At 44.0% G+C, this 15388-nt stretch overlaps 1 protein-coding gene across 2 annotated transcripts in view; it reads left to right on the top strand.

Annotated features, from left to right (window-relative positions):
• Positions 1-529: 529 nt before the first annotated feature.
• The window catches only part of SGPP2 (sphingosine-1-phosphate phosphatase 2), a 145391-nt gene continuing 130532 nt past the window's right edge, over positions 530-15388 (top strand). For both annotated transcript variants that reach the window (XM_070385981.1, XM_005887476.3), the window contains exon 1: positions 530-804. In XM_070385981.1, the coding sequence (XP_070242082.1) occupies positions 586-804 (219 nt within the window). In that variant the 5' untranslated portion in view covers positions 530-585. The remainder of the gene's footprint in view (positions 805-15388) is intronic.

The raw sequence follows: 15388 nt of genomic DNA, 5'->3' as shown, positions 1-15388 counted from the left end.
GCAGAAGTTTGGGGCTGTGGGAAGACGCGACATCACGCAGAATTTGGCAAGAACTCAAGAAATGTTCTCTAGCTGGGCTCGCAATCCCTGCCAGAAGTGGGCAAAGGCAGAGACTAGAGGCTGGATGCGGGGAGTTGGGGGGTGGAAAATTTGACCTCCCTTTGAGATCAACAGTGAACAGGAAGGTCCCTAAGCGATCGGCCAGTGCGCGCCAAGTGGACTCACGCAGATACACACGTGCGCGGCCGCTCCCCATTAGGTGGCACTTATGCACCAGCCGACAGGGGTGGGGACACCTGTACCTTTTCGCCCAGTTCCGAGCCTGCCGGACGCCAGAGATCACCCGAGTACGCGCGGGCCCGCCGGAAGGAAAGGAGCCCGGACGTGCCCTGAGCAAGGTGGAGGCGAACACCTGGGCGTCCGCTTGCGGGGGGCGGGCGCTAGGACCCGAGCGGCGCACCTGTTGGCTGGCGCCCCGGGCTCCGCCCGCCCGCCAGCCACCCGGAGCGCCCAGCCCGGCGCGGGCGAGGGCGGGAGGGAAGGCGCGAGCAGAGGGCACCGGGCGGCGGCGGCTCCGGGAACACCATGGCCGAGCTGCTCTGGAGCCTGCAGGATTCCCAGCTTGTCGCCCGCTTCCAGCGCCGCTGCGGGCTCTTCCCCGCGCTGGATGAAGGCCCCGGTGAGAACGGCGCGGGCCCAGCGGACGGCGAGGCGCAGACGCCGGAGCTCGGGCATCTCCCCGCCGCCAAAGGCAAGGGCGCCGGAGAGCCGGCCAATGGGCTGCGGAGACTGGCGGCCCCGCAGGTAACCGCGGGCCAGGTGTTCGCAGAGGGGGGAGGTGAAGGGGGCAGATCGCTCAGCAGCCTGCGGACTGGTATGTCCAGCCGACCCCGCGACGCGGCGAGGGGCTTCCGGCGATCCTTGCCGAGCCGAGAGGGCCGCGTCCCCGGCGGTGACCCGGCTGTCCGCGCGGTGGGTCCCACCCCTAGGATGACACCCTCTAACGCTGCCAGGTGACAACCAGGTCTGTTAAGACTTCAGATGGACCCTGAGCTAAAGCTATTTAGAGATTTTTTTTTTTTAGAGTCTATTTAGAGATTTTCTGCCGTCCTAAGTATATGTGCATGTATATTCTTCCAAATGTATGAGAGTTACATAATTGAAAAGAGGAGCGGAGATGTCATTGTCATTTTCGGGAGAGGCTTCGCTGGGGAGAAATTCCGACAACTCCCCCCTCCCTCATTGTGAGTTTCCGCGCCATCCCCTTTGTTTGATCCACACTAAGCTGGTGCAGTAGGACTCCGCTTGCTCCTCACCGTCCTGCACCGCCGGCTCTCCAGACAGAATTGCGGGTTTAAATACTGCTGCTGGAGAGATTTACCAACCCCACCGCCTACCAACAGTGCTGTTGTCCAGACAGCGCGCTTCGCTCCCACCCTCCCCTAGAGTCTTCGGGTCCCGCCGGCCTGGTGGGTCTCTTTTTGGCTGACACCAAGTGACTCTGAACAGATGCTGTCAGGAGGGAGGCTCACCACGCTGTCCTTCAGGCGTGCACAGTGTGGTTATACAATCCACTGCGGCTTTGGGAAGCCGGCGCATCGTCGCAGTGCACAAGGACTCCAGGCGGGAGAGACGAGACAGGCTGCAGATGCCAACGTGCCAGGGCGCAGGGCTGCCCTCTGGGAGCAGTGAGACACCTCGGGCCAGGACAGCGTCTGTGCTCTTCCCCCAGGAGAGGTGGAAAGTGTGACAAAGGAAAAGGGAAACAATGTATTACAACTCTTTGATGGGGGTGGTGGTCTTGGTGGTGGAGGAGGAAACCAGGTATTTTTTCTTCCTAGAAGTTTTGATGACAGGAAGGTGGCATGTATTTATGTGTAGATTTCTAGATCTAGTAACAGGAATTATGAAGAATCTGGCTTTCACGGGGAATGGAATATTGTGGGCATTAAATGGTAGGATTTAATTAGAGGGTGGGCGGTGGGTTCCACTCCAGAGAAATCTTCCTCCATGATATTTTCTTTTCTCCTTTTGTGTTTTCTTCTCCATCCTACAGGACACCCAAAAACTTTTAGAGACCTTTGAGAGCCCCTGCCCCTTTCCTCTTGCTTTCTCTTTAAAATGGTGCAGAGAGGAGAGATTAAGAACCTGTCTCTTTCCTTAAACGCTGTCTGGCATTTTCTGGGCACACAGTTTATATCCACAGGTAGATTCATGGGCTGCTCCCTGTTGCTCTCTCCTCTAGCATTTCTTTATGCTCTGTTTCTTTAGTCCAGGGAGCTGAAGAAGAGCACAGTTTTCCAGCAGTATTTCTCAAACGGTTTCAAACATTACTCTTAGTCATTAACTTCCAGATCTGGAAAAGGAACCTCCTGCCCTTTAAAAGCAAGAGGAGCAGGTTTCCTTGTAGAAGTAGTTATCTTGCTCCTTTCAGTGAAGGAAATGAAAGGATCATCCCCTTTCTTTCCTTTTTTAAAACAGTTTTTTAATTGGAGTAAAATTGCTTTACAATGTTGTGTTAGTTTCTGCTGTACCGCAAAGTGAATCAGCTATATGTATACTTAGATCTCCAATCCCCTTTCCATCCTACACAGGACCTCACTCACTGTAAGAGGGTTAAAAATTCATGATAAGAAATCCCCACAGGCAATGGGCAAAAAAATGAGAGCACTTGATAAATAATGGGATAATGTTTTTAAAGATGGGTTGATATCAAGTGACTTGGGAAGATTCATATTTTGCAAGTACAGGTGGAGTTCCCAAAGCAAGATGATTGCATACTTGCCCCCAGATAATTGATAGGACCTCAAAGGGACAGCGGACAAAACTTCTCTCCAATTAGCTACTCTTCCCCTTGGCCTCTGCCTGACTTGTGGCTTGTCTGAATTGCCTGTCCATCCTCTGAGTAAACTCCCACTCATCCTTCAGTTTCAAAGGTCAGTTCCTCAGGAGACACTTTCACTCACTCTCCAATTTCCCTCCTCTCTTTATAGATTCTCTTTGCTTCTTATCTGTTTTCATCATGTTGTGTAAGCGTACCACTTTGTGGCTGTCTGATTATTGCTAGCCTCTTCCAGGGGATGATAAGCTCTAAGAATGTGGGAAACTTGTCTACGGTGCTCATTATTTGCTCCTCATGGCCTGGTGCCTGGGAGCTCAGTGAATTTTATACGTAAGTGAGTGCAGATTGCAATATAAAATTGCCCTTTAAAAGCTAAACAAGGAGGTTTTTTTTGCAAAGAAGTATTTTCTTACTGCTTGGGCATTGAGTGAACCAAATGGTAGGCTTTTCCCCTCCCATCCAACACTCTTCACTCACTATATCATGACAAAGAGAGTGTTCAACATTCAAGATAAGAAACTGAAGATTTTTAAAAACTGAAGCGTAAATATTGAAAATCAAAATTTTCCACATAATCTAGAAGTCAGGCAGCACCAGGGTATTGATTTAAGATATATCAGACAACAGAGAAGTTGTTTTCTTCCCTGAATGGCTTTGTTGTTGTTTAGTTGCTGTGTTGTATCTGACCCTTTGTGACCCCATGGACTATATGGAGCCTTCTAGTCTCCTCTGTCCATGGGATTTCCTAGGCAAAAATACTGGAGTGGCTTGCCATTTTCACCTCCAGGGAATCTTCCCAATCTAGGGAACAAACCTGCAGCTGGCTGATTCTCTACCCCTGAGCCATCTGGGAGGCCCCTGAGTGACTTCAGATAGTAACAAGTCTTATTTTTTCTTACCTTTCATATTTTCTATATTTCTTGTAGTGCTTATAAAGCAGGGACAAGTAGGAAAATGACTGAAGAAGGGCTTCCTTTACACATTCTTGTAACACCACACACTTCTAGCTTAAAGAGTAACTACATCATTTACAAATCAGGCTGGGCTGAACTTGCACAAAGCTGTCATGGTATAAATTAGACTTGATCTCATAGATTTCCCAGTAGGCCCACATTTCACAGACAGAAAAAGTTTGAGTCCTAAAGAGTTAAATGCTTTGTTGAGGACTTTCCTGATATTACACAGTCAGATCCGTGACTTATGTTTAAACTTCTTTCTACATGCACACTTTCCTGGGAAAACAGCTCAAGGCTTTATTCTGTTTGCGTCATGGAGGATGTGTGAGGTGTTGAGACTGTTCTAGGTCAGGGTAGAGACTTAATGGAAAGAGGAGCTATTGCTCTTGGTTTGTAAAGGTAACTGGTTTGCAAGGGTAACCAGAGGAGGACATTCTTGGAAGTCACCAGGAGCACTAGGCAGGGGTCTTTGGACCCACTAAGTGGGAGACAAAGGCCTGCAGAATTATGTTTATTTGTTCTGGAGTAAAGCCAACGTTGAATACAATGGTATTTTGATTTCTGTCCTCTTTGCCTGCTCAATACAGTCCCATCAAGTTAGATTTTGTAGTACCTTTCCCGTTGTTACGTCAGACTGTGGTTAATGTTTCCAAATTGCACTGTGCTCAGTAAATACTATTTGATAAGTAAATAATTTTTAGAAGTCTTTGCACTCCGCATTTTCCTCTTAAAACTTTTGGGGTCCTCCAAGACTGTCAATCTATAAAACCCCACCCTTAATTTTATTGGCTTGCTAAAGTGCAAAGGACCAGGGTCTAGCTCTGTGCCGATGTCATTTTGAACTTCTCTAGGCCTCTGTTGTCCCATCCTCAAAATGAGTAGAGTGGAATAGAACCTTGGATTTCCAACTATGGCTATACATTACAGTCAGTTAGAGAAGCTTTAAAAACGAAACAAACAGGGATTTCCCTGGTTTGATCTCTGGTCAGGGAACTAGATTCCACATGCTGCAATTAATACCTGATGCAGTTAAATAAAAAATTAAAAAAAAAACAAACAAGCAAAAAACCAATGTCCAGGATCCAGGTCAGAAGTAGGGCCCCAGTGCACGTGTGCTCATTTGCTAAGTTCTGTCCGACTCTTTGCGACTCCATAGACTGTAGCCCGCCAGGCTCCTCTGTGCATGGGATTTGCTAGACAAGAATACTGGAGTGGGTTATCATTTCCTACTTCAGGGGATCTTCCCGGACCAAGGATCGAACCTGTGTCTCCTGCATCTTGTGCATCGGCAGGTGGATTCTTTACCACTGAGCCACCTGTGAAGCCCGGGGCCCCAGAGAAGCTGGCAAACAGAAGTAGGAAGCTCTGAATTCTCTTTCCCTGGGACCCACCCCACTTAGTGTGTTTAGGACAAGGGTAGTGATGGCTGGAAGCAGCAGTCATGGTGTCTATTGACATTTTGACTTGATTATATCTGAACTGTCCAACGATCAGCCTTTAAGCTTTGATTATCTTTAGCTGGATGCTCAGGTTGGAAATGGCAAAATAAGCCTCTGTGAAAAGGTACGTTTGATCATTTTTTTCCCTGGTTGCAGATATGGTTCAGACGTGAAAATATGGGAAAAAATACAAAGAAAAAGTTAAACCCATGTCCATTATACCACTGCGCAAGGATAATCACCTGGTAAATGTTCAACCTGAATTTTAATGACTATATATTGCTCCATAGCATGGATGTACTATAATTTAGTCGACCTCTTGGTAAGCCTTTAGTTTCTTTCTAGTTTTTGCTTTTAAAATATTATTTTTGTGTGTGTAGCCTGCAGGCTCCTCTGTCCCTGGGATTTTCCAGGCAAGAATACTGGAGTTTTTGCCATTTCCTTCTCCAGGGGATCTTCCCCACCCAGGGATCCAACCCATGTCTCCTGCAGCTTCTGCATTACAGGCAGATTCTTTCCTGCTGAGCCACTGGGGAAGCCCCACATATCTTGGTAGTCTTGTTTTTATTTATTTATTTAAAAAAATATTTATTATTCATTTGGCTGAATCGAGTCTTAGTTGCTACACACAGGCTCTTTCATTGTGGCACATGGGTTCAGTTGCTCCAAAGCATGTGGGCTCTTAGTTTCCCAACCAGTAATTGAACCCACCCAAGTTCCCTGCATTGCAAGGCAGATTCTTTACCACTGGACCACCAGGGGAGTCCCAATAGTCTTGTTTTTGAATTGAGATATAACTGACACAGCTTATTAGTTTCAAGTATGCAACGTGATTCAATATTTGTATATATTGTGATATGATCACCACAGTAAGTCTAGGTAACATCCATCACCATACGGAGTTACAGTTCTTCTTCTTGTGATCAGGACTTTTAAGAGCTGCTCTTTCAGCAGTTTTCAAATATACAATACAGTATTAACTATAGTTATCATGCTGTTCATTACATCTTCATGACTTATTTATTTTTTAACTGGATGTTTGTATCTTTTGACCATCTTCATCTATTTTGTTCATTGCTGTCCTCCACGCCCCACCTCTGTGTGCATGTATGTGCATGCTCAGTCGTGTCCAACTCTGTGACCCTTATGGACTATAGCCCTCCAGGCACTCCTGTCCATGGGATTCTCCAGGCAAGAATACTGGAGTGGGTAGCCATTTCCTTCTCCAGGGGATCTTTCCAACCCTGGGATCGAACTGACATCTCCTGTATCTCCTTGCATTGGCAGGCAGATTCTTTACCATGGAGCCATGAGGGAAGCCCCACCCCCATTCTGGCAACCATCAACTTGTTGTCTGTAATGTGAGTTGTTTGTTGTTGTTTAGATTCCACATATAAGTGAGATCATACATTATTTATCTTTATCTGACTTATTTCACTTAGCATAACGCCCTCAAGGCTTCTCAGGTTTCCTTTGCCATGCAGAAGCCTTTTAATTTAATGTAGTCCAACTTGTTTCTCTTTGCTTTTGTTGCTTCCACTTTGGGTGTCAAATCCAAAAAATCATTGCCAAGACTGATGTCAGTCTTTGATTGCTTTCTTAATTTAAATTTCCAGTCTTGTAATTGCTGGGTAGAAATATGTATATATTATGGCTTTTGATAAGTATTACTAACTTGTCGTGCAGAAAGCGTGGATGGATACATAGCTATGAATGCAGCTTTTCCTACACCCTCACCAGTCTTAGATATTAACAGTCTCTTTACTCTTTGGAGAAAATAGGCCATCTCTGTTTCTGTCTCATCTTTGCTTCCTTGATTTCCAGCTAACATTTATTGATCAGCTACTGTGTTTCTAGGACAGTTCTCAGCCTTAAAGGTACAAGATAAAGGAGATTTAGTTCCTGCCCTGGGAAAGCCACCAAGAAAATAATGCAATGCAGCAAATACTAGAATACAAGGAGAAATAGGTGGTTAGGGAGACGAGAGCAGGAGTCGGGGAACCCATGAGGTCTTGAATCAAGGCTTGAAGAGCAGTAGGTAGCAAATAGTTGAAAATATGAGACTCTATTTTTCTTATATGGAAATCTCATGTAATGAAACATAAAAACACATTACTATTATTTTTTGTGAGTAGTGATAAGTTCATCTTGGCATAGTAAGAGTCCCAGCAGGAGACAGATGGTTTACTGATAAGGGGTCACTGAAACTCTTATAAATGATTGCGTGGCAACTTTTATGTTCTGTATGGTAGTGGTGGTTTAGTCGCTCAGTAGGTCCAACTCTTTGCCCCGCCATGGACTGTAGCCTGCCAGGCTCCTCTGTCCATGGAATTTTCCAGGCAAGAATACTGGAATGGGTTGCCATTTCCTTCTGTAGGGGAACTTCCCATCTCTCGGATCAAACCTGGATCTCCTGCACTGCAAGTGGATTTTTTACCAACTGAGCCACCATATTTTACTGCAATTTACCAAAAAAAAAAAAAGAAAGAAAGAAATGAAGGAATGGAGAAAGAAAGGAAACATAGGCTCTCCTCCAGAGCGAGAAATCATAACTTCCCTCTCCTTGAGTGTGGGCTGCACACGGTGACTTCCTTCAGAAGAGTACAATACGGAAAGAGGGAGGCGGGGAGAAAAAGTGACTTTACAGTGTAAAACCTGACAGTGCCACCTCAGCCAGATGATCCAGGCTGATGTCGACAGTGATGAGTGAGTCTTGTTGATGTGTGTGCTCTTGGTGTGCATTGAAATGATAATCTCTTGATCCATGTTGAAAATGGCACTTCACCTCTGTGACCTTCTTCCCCCGAACTCTCATTCTAATCATGAGAAAGACACCAGGCAAATCCCAGTTGAGGGACATTCTACAAAACACCTGTCCTCTTCAACACTGTCAAGGTCATCAATCATAAGGGATGTCTGAGAAACAGTCACAGTCAAGAGGAACCTAAGGCGATAGATGAAGAAGTGTAATTGTGGAGTCGTGGGTGGGACCTTGGAACAGAACAAAAAAAAAGAAAAAGCATTTGGTAAAAGCTAAGGACGTCTGAGTAAAATATGGATCTTGGTTGAAAATAGCACATTAGTATTTTAACCAGTGTATCATATTGGTAAGATGTTTAAAGATGGGGAAACAGGCTGCAGGGACTTCCCTGAAGGTCCAGTGGCTAGGACTCCACATTCCCAGTGCCCGGGTTCCATCCCTGGTCAGGGAACTAGGGGCCACATACCACAAGTAAGAAGTTCACACGCAACAACTAAAGATCATGCATGCTGCAACTAAGACCTGGCACAGCAAAATGAATACATATGAAAAAGAAAAAACAGGCTGCAGAGTATATGGGAAGAATGTAGAATATGTGGGAGCTTTTAAAGGGGGAATGAATGGGCAGTTGAAGAAGTTCAAAGATGGGATGCTTTACAAAGCTGTAGGAAGAGTTGGGGAAAATCAGCATGGGATGATGAAGTATCCTAAACAGACAACTTTAGCCTAAAAAGGTGAGGGGAGAGGATGGCATTCTGGCATCCTCAGACCCAAGGAGAGCTTAGCATCAGAGAGGCCCCTGACGGGAATGAGCCCTTTAGTGGAGAAACAGCCACAACCGGGCAGGAGCTGAAAAGGAAACTTATTTATAACTTCTCTGTATGCCTTCTCCTATCCCAACAGTTGCCTCTGTCCCTCCAAATTCAGTCAGAAGCCAGGGATCCTGGGCTGATGCAATTCAAGAAGGTCAGCCCCACTCTGGAGAAACATGGAGAGTGGATCTGGAAGGACAAATGAAGAATATCCAGTTGTGTAAAGAAGTTGGTGTTATATTGGCTGTAGTGTTGGGCTAGAGCCAGAGTTGAAGTGTGGCTTCCTGCAGAATTTGGACCTCATCCTACAGGGAATAGCAAATCACTTTCATCCCATGTGCCAAATCAGAATTTTCAACTCGGACTTGGTGTTGAGAAAGGTTCTTGGGGTGTCACTGTGCTTCATGAGAAAGAGTGTGAGGTTGAGTGGTGACGCCTGTGTGGGGTACTGAGGGACCTAGTGCTGAAGCATTTAAGCAACGATGATGTCATCCCTTGTATGCAGAATCTAGAAAGAAAGGATACAAATGAACTGATTTACGAAACAGACTCACAAACTTACGGAATGAACTTATGCTTGCCAGGGGGTAAGAATGGGGGAAGAGATAGTTAAGGGAGTTTGGGATTGACTTTTACACAGTGCTATATTTAAAATGAATCACCAAGAAGGTCCCACAGTATAGCCCAGGGCACTCTGCTCAGTATGCAGCTGGAAGGGAGGGGATTTTAGGGGAGATTGCTCATTTGCTCAGTCGTGTCCTATGCTTTGCGACCCCATGTCTGTAGCTCACCAGGCTGCTCTTTCCATGGGATTTTTCAGGCAGGAATACCGGAGCGAGTTGCCATTTCCTTCTGTACAGGATCTTCCCGACCCAGGGATCGAACACTCGTCTCTTGCATCTCCTGCATTGGCAGGCAGATTCTTTACCACTGCCTCACCTGGGAAATCCTAAGCAGGGAGGAGAATGGATACAAGGATATGTATGACTGAATCCCTTTGCTGTATACTTGAAATTATCACAACATTGTTAGCTTTGTATACATATTTTTTAAAAGAAGAAATGGTAAAAAATAAATAAATAAATAAATAAATAAAGAAGAAATGGTGGTGTTATAGTCAAACAGCGTCAAACATGGGACTAACATAAAATCAAGCCTTAGTATCTGTTTTGGGTCCTTGGTGATACTTTGAGTGTCTTCTGCACCTAAAAATGCCTTAGGAGGAAAGAGACCACAAGTTGTTTAAGACGCAAGTTTCCATGTTTTGAATCATGGGACCCCATCATTATGGCTGAAAGCTGATTGGATCAACGATCAGCCCTTAAGTCAAAGGCAGCCTGTGTAGGCTGGTCAGTATTTTATGATGTAACCCCACATGGGAACTTCACCTAACTGGGATACTGCATCATGGAGGGTGACTAAGGGAACCAATTTAGTGGCTCCCTTAGGGAGTCTGAATGGAAGACCCAGGGGTAGGGACATGAATGGTAGAGTGGTGATGGACTTCAGAGAGAAAGAGGAGGTCGTAAGCAGAAGTCTCATGACAGAGAAAGCAGTAGGAAGGCAAAGTCCGCAGTAATGGGTGGTAAGAGCAGCAGGAAAAACTCTCAGGTGGAGAAGCAGCAGGAATCCTGAAGGGTAGACTCCACTTCTGAGGGAGGAGGTGCTTGAGGACTGCTGGCTTTCAGCATAGAGTGGCTTAGGGTGAGGCCGACACGGTATGTGTCCTTGTTGATGTTCAGTTGCTCAGTCGTGTCCAGCTCCTTGCTACCCCATGGACTGTAACACACCAGGCTTCCCTGTCCTTCACAATTTCCTGGAGTTTGCTCAAACTCATGTCCATTGAGTCGGTGATGCCATCCAACCATCTCATCCTCTGTCATCCCCTTCTCCTCCTGCCTTCAATCTTTCCCAGCATCAGGGTCTTTTCCAGTGGTTTGGCTCTTCACATTAGGTGGCCAAAATATTGGAGCTTCAGCCTTAGCATCAGTCCCTCCAATGGATATTCAGGATTGATATCCTTTAGGATTGACAGGTTTGATCTCCTTGCAGTCCAAGGGACTCTCAAGAGTCTTCTCCAACACCACAGTTCAAAAGCATAAATTCTTTGGCACTCAGCCATCTTTATTGTCCAACTCTTACATCCATACATGATGGAAAAAAACCATAGCTTTGACTAGATGGACCTTTGTTGGCAAAGTAATGTCTCTGCTTTTTAATATGCTGTCTAGGCTTCTCAGAGCTTTTCTTCCAAGGAACAAGCATCTTTTAATCTCATGGCTGCAGTCACCATCTGCAGTGATTTTGGAGCCCAAGAACTTCTGAGGATTTATGTAACTCACTGGAGGGGACCTGAGTGGGTCTCCACTTGCAGCCAGAACATGCTGGTCTCTAGGTGCTCTGAAGACTTGCACATAATCACAATTAAATCATTAGTTCTAGCATTTTTTGTGAAGTTGGAACTGGGGTAGGGGGGAGAGGGGAGAAGGGGCCAGGTTTCTCTTCCTCACCTATTCATCCTCAAGCTAACCTGCCCCTGGAACCTGTTAATCTGTTAACAGGTACCTGGCACTCCCTGTTGAACGAAGCATGTAACTGTGCTGAGCACAACCTTTTCTCTCTTGGCAGAAATGTGATGTCTCCTATCAGAACTGGGGTCATTTGGTCCCTGACCACTCTACCTGACCATGTCCTCCTTTAAGCTTAATGGTGTTTTCAAGTGTTAGCGCCTTCCTTTTTATCCAGGAAACTGATGATGGATTTTGATTAATGAATAACTTTTTTTTTTAATTGGTTTGCTTTCTTCTGTTGGACACTGTAAAGGGAGTTCGGGTATTGCTAGAAGTTGATGATGGTGAAACACCTGTCAACTTTAAAAATGTGATTAGGTAACTGTTTTAGGAAAGCTTTTGACAGCAAGTCTAATCTAATTTTAACTTTTGACTTATAATTAAGAGGTTGAAACTTCCCAATTTTAAAAGCACTTTTGCTTAGGTGGGTACAGTTAATGATTAAATCTTCTGTTGTCCTGATAAGAATTATGTCTCGAGCAATGGCATTTTTCTTGCATTTTATATGGTACACAGTTTTCCTGGAAGAAAATAATACTGTCACCGTTTCCTGGCAACACATTTGGAAGGCTCCTATCTCTGTTAGAAAGCTATGGAAATACTAAAATTGGGGCATACACTGGTTGTTATAATCTGGCTTGCCTGGTGAGATATTTTCTACATATTAAGAAAAAAAGTGAAAGTGTTAGTGCTCAGTTGTGTCCGACTCTTTCGACCCCATGGACTGTAGCCCTCCAGACTCCTCCTCTGTCCGTGGAATTCTCCAGGTAACAATACTGGAGTGTGTAGCCATTCCCTTCTCCAGGACATCTTCCCTACCCAGGAATCAAACCTGGGTTTCCTGCACTGCAGGCAGATTCTTTACCCTCTGAGCCACTATTAAGAAAATGAGATACTGAAAAATCCAGCAAGACCCTGATTCACATTTTTTTGCCTCTTGACTCTGGCTTGAAACAGTGCGGGCTAATTAGCAAAGTGTTTTGAAAACAAAGAAAGAATCCTTGGGCATGCACCAGGGTGCTGGCAGTAGGGTAAGAGGTGAACCACCTAAGATCTGGAGAGCAGAGTTAGGAATTTTGGGAATGGGAGTACTGGTTTCTTTGAACCATTTAGAAATACTGCCTCTAGTCCTTCAAATGCTAACTGGCAGTTTTATACCTCTTTGTTTAATAGAACAAAGTGAAACAAAACAAAACACCGGATTCATTCTTTCTTTTTTGTTAATGCTGTGTATTTAGCAATCATGCCTGCAGGAGAAACTTGATCTCTGGGTATGTTTTGATTTTTCCAAGTGGCAAAAACTTTGTTCTCACAGCATTTTATGGGAAACAGCTCATCAAAGCATGGACTGAGGAGGATGAGGAATTGATGATCGCGTAAAGAGGGCTTCTGAGGGTAAAATGTTGGCAGCTGAAAAAGGGTGTGTTAATCTTTCAGCTGTGTCCCACTCCTTGGGACCCCATGGACTGTAGCCCACCAGGCTCCTCTGTCCATGGAATTCTCCAGGAAAGAATACTGGAGTGGGTGGCCATTCCCTTCTCCAGGGGATCTTCCTGACCCAGGGATCAAACCTGGGTCTCCTGCATCGCAGGAGGATTCATTACCCTGAGTCACCAGGGCAGCTGAGAGGCCAGGGCTTAATTGGCGGGTAAAGGGCACAGGTGAACTTTTTTTGTTTTTGCAGTTAAAAAAATATCCTGTCTTGATAGGTGACTTAAAAGGTGGCCGTGAAGTAGAACTTCAAAGATTTTGTTAAAAGCATGATAGGTGAAAGAAGACTCTATTAGAAGTTGGTTTTCTCCTTTCTGAATCTTGATCTTCTGATTTTTTTCAACCAGGAAGCTATTAGATACTTTGAAATTAATGTTTATGCTTTTCCACTATTAAAGGAATGAATGTTCGTGTTAGAAATAGTGGAAGACACCAAAAAGTATAATGAAGAAAACAAAATCCTGTCATTATTCTGCAACCCAGAGAAAAATATTAGCATTTTAAAGCAGTACTTCGCTTTATCTCTGAAAAACATAGGATATTTACGTTATCAACATTCTGTGAAGGTATAACACTGAGATCAGTTTTTGTCACTCATATCATGAGTATTTATTTCCCCAGATCACTGGGTAGTCTTTATATGATTTAATAGTTGTATTATAGTTTATCAGATGATTGTAACTTAGATTTTTTAAGCATTTTCTTAACTATGCATTTTGATTGTTTCATTGTTTATCTTTGTACTTCAACTGGAGTTTAAATATTTAATTGTTTCCGGAGAACTGGAAGAAAAGCTTATTTCAGAACTCTTCACACGAACTGCCAAATTGCTTTTTGGAAAATGTATCTTAGTTATTGTTCTGAACTGTAATCCAAGACTGCTAGTCTATTGTCAGCATTTATTATCTTCTTTTGCATTTTCTTTTTCTTTATTATAATATACTGTGTGCATGCTCAGTTGTGTGACTCTTTGGGACCCCATGGACTGTAGCCTGCCAAGCTCCTCTGTCCACTGGATTTCCCAGGCAAGAATACTGGAGTGGATTGCTATATCTTCCTCCAAAAGAACTCACAGACCCAGGGACTGAACTCCCATCTCCTGCATCTCCTTCACTGGCAGGCAAATTCTTTACCTCTGAACCACCTGGGAAGCCCTTATTAAATATAACTTCAGTATAAGTGCAGTATAACTTCAGTATAATAAATGTAAATACGACTATATGTCTGGATTCCAGTTACTATTGCCCAGATGAGAATATAGAGCAATTCCAGAACCTCAAAAAGCTCCCTTGGACTTCCCTGGTGGTCCAGGGCCTAAGACTCTGAGCTCCCAAAGCCAGGGGCCTGGATTTGATCCCTGATGAGGGAACTAGATCCCGCATGCCACAACTAAAATCCAGCACAGCCAAGTAGTTAGATATTTTTTAAAAAATACCACTCTCACCCCCCAGATAACCACTTCTTTCCCCCCATCACCAGAGCATAGTCTCACCTCCTCCTGAACTTCATATAAATGAATCATATAAGCTGTACATTTTTCATGCCCATTGGCATGCATTGCAGGAACATACAACAGTGTGTTTATATGTTCTACTGTCTATGGACAGTTAGGTTTCTATGACTAAAGGACAGCATCAAGTATTATCTTTAAAGCATTTTTAAGTTTTATTTTATTTTATTTTTAAGTTTTATTTTGAAATAAAACTTTTGAAAGTTTGTAAAAATAGTACAAAACATTCCTATGTACTCTTGACCAATATTCTCTTAATGTTAACATCATATATAACTACAATATAATTATCAAAATGAGGAAATAGTATGTAATCTACAGGCCTTATTCAGTTTTCATGAATTGCTCTACTAATCTCTTTTTGCTATTCTAGGATCTTACACAAAGCCAAAAATTGCGTGTAATTGGTATGCCTGTTTAGTTCAACCTGGAAGTTCTTCAGTCTGCCTCTTCTGACCTTGACTGTTGAAGGGTCTAAGCCAGTTATTTGTACAGTATTCCTCAACTTGGGTTTGTCTGATGTTTTCTCATGATTCCATTCAGGTTCTATAATTTTAGCTGGAATGCCACAAGCAAGATATTATAGGATGCACATAATGTGGATTTGTTCCATTCCTAGTAATTTTTAACTTCACACATTTTTTAAGCTGCTTCAGTGATGTCTTCCATAAATGTTATTCTCTTTGTAATTAATAAGTATCTTATAGGGCACTATTCGGGAGAAGGCAGTGGCACCCCACTCCAGTACTGTTGCCTGGAAAATCCCATGGATGGAGGAGCCTTGTAGGCTGAAGTCCATGGGGTCGCAAAGAGTCAGACACAACTGAAGTGACTTAGGAGCAGCAGCAGCAGGGCACCTATTCTGAGGCATTATAAATATCTTGTTTTTCTGTATATTTTCATCCTCTAATTTTGTCATTCATTTAAAAAGTAATCTGCCAAACCTATAGCAGATGAAAGCCTCTCATTATTTTGGTTTTGTATTTCTTTTTATCTCTAGTGAGGTT

The sequence above is a fragment of the Bos mutus genome, chromosome 2 (assembly GCF_027580195.1).
Source record: "Bos mutus isolate GX-2022 chromosome 2, NWIPB_WYAK_1.1, whole genome shotgun sequence".
NCBI lineage: Eukaryota > Metazoa > Chordata > Mammalia > Artiodactyla > Bovidae > Bos > Bos mutus.
The sequence above is the reverse complement of the archived record's forward strand: the minus strand, read 5'-3'. Positions and strand labels throughout refer to the sequence as shown.